This window comes from Egretta garzetta, unplaced genomic scaffold, assembly GCF_000687185.1.
Source record: "Egretta garzetta isolate BGI_Z169 unplaced genomic scaffold, ASM68718v1 scaffold100, whole genome shotgun sequence".
Taxonomy (NCBI): Eukaryota; Metazoa; Chordata; class Aves; order Pelecaniformes; family Ardeidae; genus Egretta; species Egretta garzetta.
The window spans coordinates 1,581,411-1,586,118 of record NW_009258265.1 but is presented as its reverse complement, the minus strand read 5'-3'; the positions used below and the strand labels follow the sequence as shown (position 1 = coordinate 1,586,118).

The following is a 4,708-nucleotide window of genomic DNA, read 5'->3' as shown; positions in this document are numbered from 1 at the left end:
GGCCGCCACAGCCCCAGCTGGCTCCCAGACCCGCGCCGTGCCTGGCAGTCACCCTCGGGAAGGGCGACCTCCTTTAATCTTAATTAGACTTAAAGCAAATCCATTGTTATTCATATTCAAATGAGGAATGATTTTTTTTCTTGTGCTAATAACGCAGGCAGGCTGTGCACTCGGTTGTTTGGCATTTGTGCCTGTCAAAGCGAGGAAGAGTAGTCAGACTGGAGGGAAGGGGCACGCTTCCCCAGCCCATCTGGTGAGACACGGGGGATCCTGTTAATGCCTCTGCCGTGTCATCAGCTGGACACCGTGTCATTAGCTGGACACGCGCAGCGTCTTTTGCCTCTCTCCTTCTCAGGAGAGCTTCGGAGACAGACATGCTGATGGCTGGGAGGCACTGGAGAGTTCTTGCCTCTTCCTCCAGTTTCAAGAGAGTATGGCAGTAGCCACGTCTCGTGTTTTCATGTCTGAGCACTGAAAACAAGGGCGTGGGGCGTTAGCCTGGCATTGCAGACCTTTCTGCAAGCCTGTGGTGCCAGACTGCTTGAAGGTCTGCAGCTGAAACTCTGGGAGAGCAGTGGGGCACCTGCATTTCAGATGCAGAAGGGATAGTGGATTTCCTGGGTTTGGGCTGTTTGCAGAGCTCCCAGCATGTAGAAGTGGGGCCGCGTCTCTGTGTGATTTGCCCCTCACGTTCCTTGTTTGCAGAAAGCTTTCGACTATGGGTACAAGGTCTGAGAGTCGCTTGGGCTGGCTGGGTCTTTCAGCCTTGCTTGTGTTATGGTCCCATCTCATTTGAAAGCAGGATGCTGAGAGAGAGGGGTGGCAGGTCGTGTTGCCTCTTCTGTCATAGTAATGCAGGGGCTGTGGCAAGTGTCAGGTGCATTTGCCTCCCCCTGTGCCTTGGGGGGGGGGTGTATTTTTTGTCCTTGCTTTCTCACTCCCTTGCTATCTACTTGCAGATCTTCATACGTGCCTGCGTGATCGTTGACTATGGCAAGCTTCCTGCTGGCAAAACCCTCCTGAGGAACTTGCATAAAGACTACAGCAACGTGCAGTTCAACTTTGATGCCAAGAACGCACACTGCGTAGTCAAGGGACCATTCACTGAGCTGCAGGCCTTCAGCAGAGACCTGCTGGCCAGCCTGAACCTCAAGAGCCAACCTGTTGGAGAGATCCTCCAGCCAGGTTCCAGCCATGTGGCCAAAGAGACCAGAATGCGTGATCACCAGCAAGTGCCTGACGCCACTGAGACAGCACAAGAGAGGGCAAAAGTGCCGAATTGGGACCAGGTGTGTGAAAAGGCAGCTAAAGTCCCATCACCTCGGGGCCCAGTGGATGGGGAAGCTGTGGAACAGCTGGAGGACTTTTACCTAGTGATGGACTCAGACATTTACTTGTACATGCAGAGGTTCTGTGCTGCCGAGTACCAAGGTGTGCTACGCCAGCATCGTGTGGATGTGGTGGACGTTAGCAGCGATGGCATCGCCATACTGTACCTCCAACCATCTGCAGGTGTGTCTGGGGATATGGACGCCTTGCGGCAGGCCCGTCTGGCCCTGCAGCAGCTTTACCAGCAGCTGGAGGTGAGCTTGCGCAAGGAGAAGATCACCAAGGGAGGCCTGGATATGGACAGCCAAGCACTCCGGGCTCTGACACATGAGCTGCAGGAACTGTATCCCCAGTTGCTCTGCCACGAGGATGAGAAGCAGCTTTATCTTATTGGAAACCTTGTTGACGTCTCCCAGGCCAAGCAGTTCCTTCAGGATTTCAGCGCCAAAAGAGGTGCTGCACGCACGGCTGGCACAGTCAGCAGCTCCCTGCCCTCACACCCAGCAACCTCCCACGCCACAGAGACTGCACTGCACAAGCCCAAAGCTCCTGTGGATGCCTCAGCCTCAAGGCTGAGCCCAGGCAGGCTGGAGTCAAAAAGTGAGCTCAAGCTCGCTCCCAACTTCAGCAGTCTGAAAGTTGACAGGTCTCAGGCCAGCCGGGGCCTCTTGCTGAATCAGGACTCTTCTCCGCTGGGACAGGCACAGCTTTCCGGACAGCACTTACCAGAGGTAGATGCTCTGGGTCCAAGTGACCCAACAGCACTGACCCAGCAGTACCAACCTCATGGCTCTACAAAAGATATGGGTTTGGGGTCAGCAGCAGATTCTCAGCAGAAGGACCCCAAAGAATGGGACCATGCAAAAGGAGGTGCCAGGCTTATGAGACACAAGGCTCTGTCTCCTTTTGGGGGCAAAGAAAACAGCACTTTGCAGCATCCTGGGGACTCGAAGGACTCAGGCTCCGTCAAGCACCACCCACTCACTAGCACGTCAGGTACCTTTGACGTGACAAGGATCTCTTCTGCTTTAGACTCTAAACCCTCTGAATCCAGGCCTCTGCTGCGACGTTCCAGCAGCTTCTCCCTGCCGAGGTCCAAGGAGAGCGATAAGCCCCAAGACGCTGGCAGGGCAGGCAGCGGAGGCGGTAGGGTGAGTGCAGAAATGAGCCTGGACTCTCTGCAGTGGTCTTACCTGAAAGACGTTTGCCGCTCGGTTATTGATGAACTGTGCAGGGATGGAGGCGTGCAGATCTCAGAGCATCGTACTGGGGACTGCACGGTGCTGACGCTACAGGCGGTGGACAGGAGCAAGCTCTTCCAGGCTAAATGGAAGGTGGAAGCTCTTGTGCAGAAGTGTCCAGACCTTGTGTGTCAGAGTATGAGCTACTCGGAGCTTGCTGTAGATGGTCCGGATGACAGCGCCCTGAGTGAACTGTGCAGCCTCTTGCGAGGAAATGCCCTCCAGGTTGGACTCAGCAAAGACAAGTACAAGCTATACCTTGCCTGCCCCAAGGAGATGCTGTCAGGCGTGACCGAGGCCTTCCACGTGTTTTCTTCCAGGAGGCTCCGTGCCCTGAAGTCTTCATCCTTGTCTTCAGGACCAGAGAGTACAGGGCACTCCAGTGTCATCCAGCCGAGCAGAAGCCAGGACACGGTGCTGGATGCAGCCCTTCCTGTCAGCCTGGAGTCCCTACAGATGGGCCTGCAGCACCTGAGTATTAGCAATAAAGCAGAACACACAGTTGTGCTTGGGGCTTGCCAGCTGCCAGAGGCTGAGGAAAAGAGATCCCCCAGTCCTTGGAGATTCCAGCAGGCGCTGGGGCAGGAGGAGGCCAATGGCCATGTTGATTCTGGGGCTGTGCAAGGAGGAAGCAGCCTTTTCAGCCCTAGTGTAGTGGATAAGCCAAGTCCTGCTGGTCTGAGGGAGTCCCCGGAGCAGCCAAAGACAAAACTGTCTGTGGGGGAGCCTGACATTGCGCGGCTAAAGCAGGTTTTGCCAGACAGATTCCAGTTTGCAAGAGACAAGAGCAGAGGAGGCCACCATGAAGCAATGGGACAGCTGCGGTCACCGGTTCCTGCAGCAGACGGTGCTCCTCACTCCCTGCCCACCTGGCTGTATGGGGCTATGGCTGCTGAGCCACCTCAGGCTGCAGCAGAACAGTCACCTGCAGCAGAGCCCAGGGGCCAGGAACGAGCCCTGCTCCCAGTGGGTCGGAGCAATGTGCAGGAGGAGCCTGACCTCTCATCACAGCAGACAAGAGGCCCCAGCCTTGGACAGGAAAGCAGCAAGACCCCTCTGGGCCAGTGTGATGCTTGCCAAGGCTCAGGTGTGACCTGCCAGGCCCCTTGTGGTCATGCCTTGTGCAGGGCATGTTTTGCAGCGGACAGTATGCAGCCAGCTTGCTGCAGCTCCTCCTCGGTTGCCCCCAGCCGCAAGATCTCAGGGACATTCAAGATCTCCTCTCTGTCTCAGAATCTGCCTGGCTACTATCGAGACCCAACACTCCAGGTTGCCTACAACATCCCTGATGGCGTGCAAGGGGTAGGTACCCACCACGGGGGCTTCCCCATGCAGGACATGCAACGAGTTCTGTCAGGGTGGCTGGGGGGGGGACTGGGGGCAGCTACCGCTCCATGCCCCACATGCAAAGCAGCAGAGGTATTGTCCCATGGAAGGCAAAAAGCTCCACACTAGGTTTGGGAGCAGCTTGCTGCTTTTGAAGAGCGTGTGACCTCTGGTTTTAGTGCAGTTGGTGTATTTTTAAGCTGGACAGAATCTCAGAAGCTAGCTCTGAGGCACAGCACTCGGGTGGTTGTTTAAAATGCTTTCTTCCTGTTCCAAGGTTGGTGACCCCCGCCCAGGACAGCCTTACAAAGGGGGGAATTTCTGTGCCTTCCTGCCTGACAACAGGGAAGGGCAGAAGACAGCAATGCTGCTGAAGAAAGCATTTGAACATGGGCTGACATTCCAGATCAAGTCCTGCAATGGAGAGGCAAGAGTGACATGGGGCCTTATCCCACACAAAACCTCCTGGGATGGAGGCAAAGCCAGGTATGGCCCAGCTCATCCCAAGCTTCCAGGTGAGAGGGGTTTTTTTTAGCAATGGGAGGAGAAGAACCATGGGCTCCAGCTCAACAAATGGGTGGCTTTTCCACTCTCCCACAAGGGCAGAGTTGGTGCCTCCCTTTGCTTCAGCTTGCAGGGCAGCCATGGTGTGGCAGACCAGCCCTGGCACCCTCCAGCTAAAGCTAAAGCCCTTACCCATCCCACACCAGGAAGTTCCCCATGAACAGGAATTCTGGGCCCTGTTCGTTCACAGCTTTCCTGGCTTTTCCCATGACAATGCTCTGCAGCCAGCTCTGGGTGCAAGCTGTGCC

At 55.8% G+C, this 4,708-nt stretch overlaps 1 protein-coding gene across 1 annotated transcript in view; it reads left to right on the top strand.

Moving 5' to 3' along the window:
- The first annotated feature begins 6 nt into the window (after positions 1 to 6).
- The window catches only part of LOC118453321, a 7,124-nt gene continuing 2,422 nt past the window's right edge, over positions 7 to 4,708 (top strand). Inside the window, exons 1-2 of the mRNA XM_035903731.1 lie at positions 7 to 3,872; positions 4,174 to 4,382. Of these exons, the coding sequence (XP_035759624.1) occupies positions 804 to 3,872; positions 4,174 to 4,382 (3,278 nt within the window). The 5' untranslated portion in view covers positions 7 to 803. The remainder of the gene's footprint in view (positions 3,873 to 4,173; positions 4,383 to 4,708) is intronic.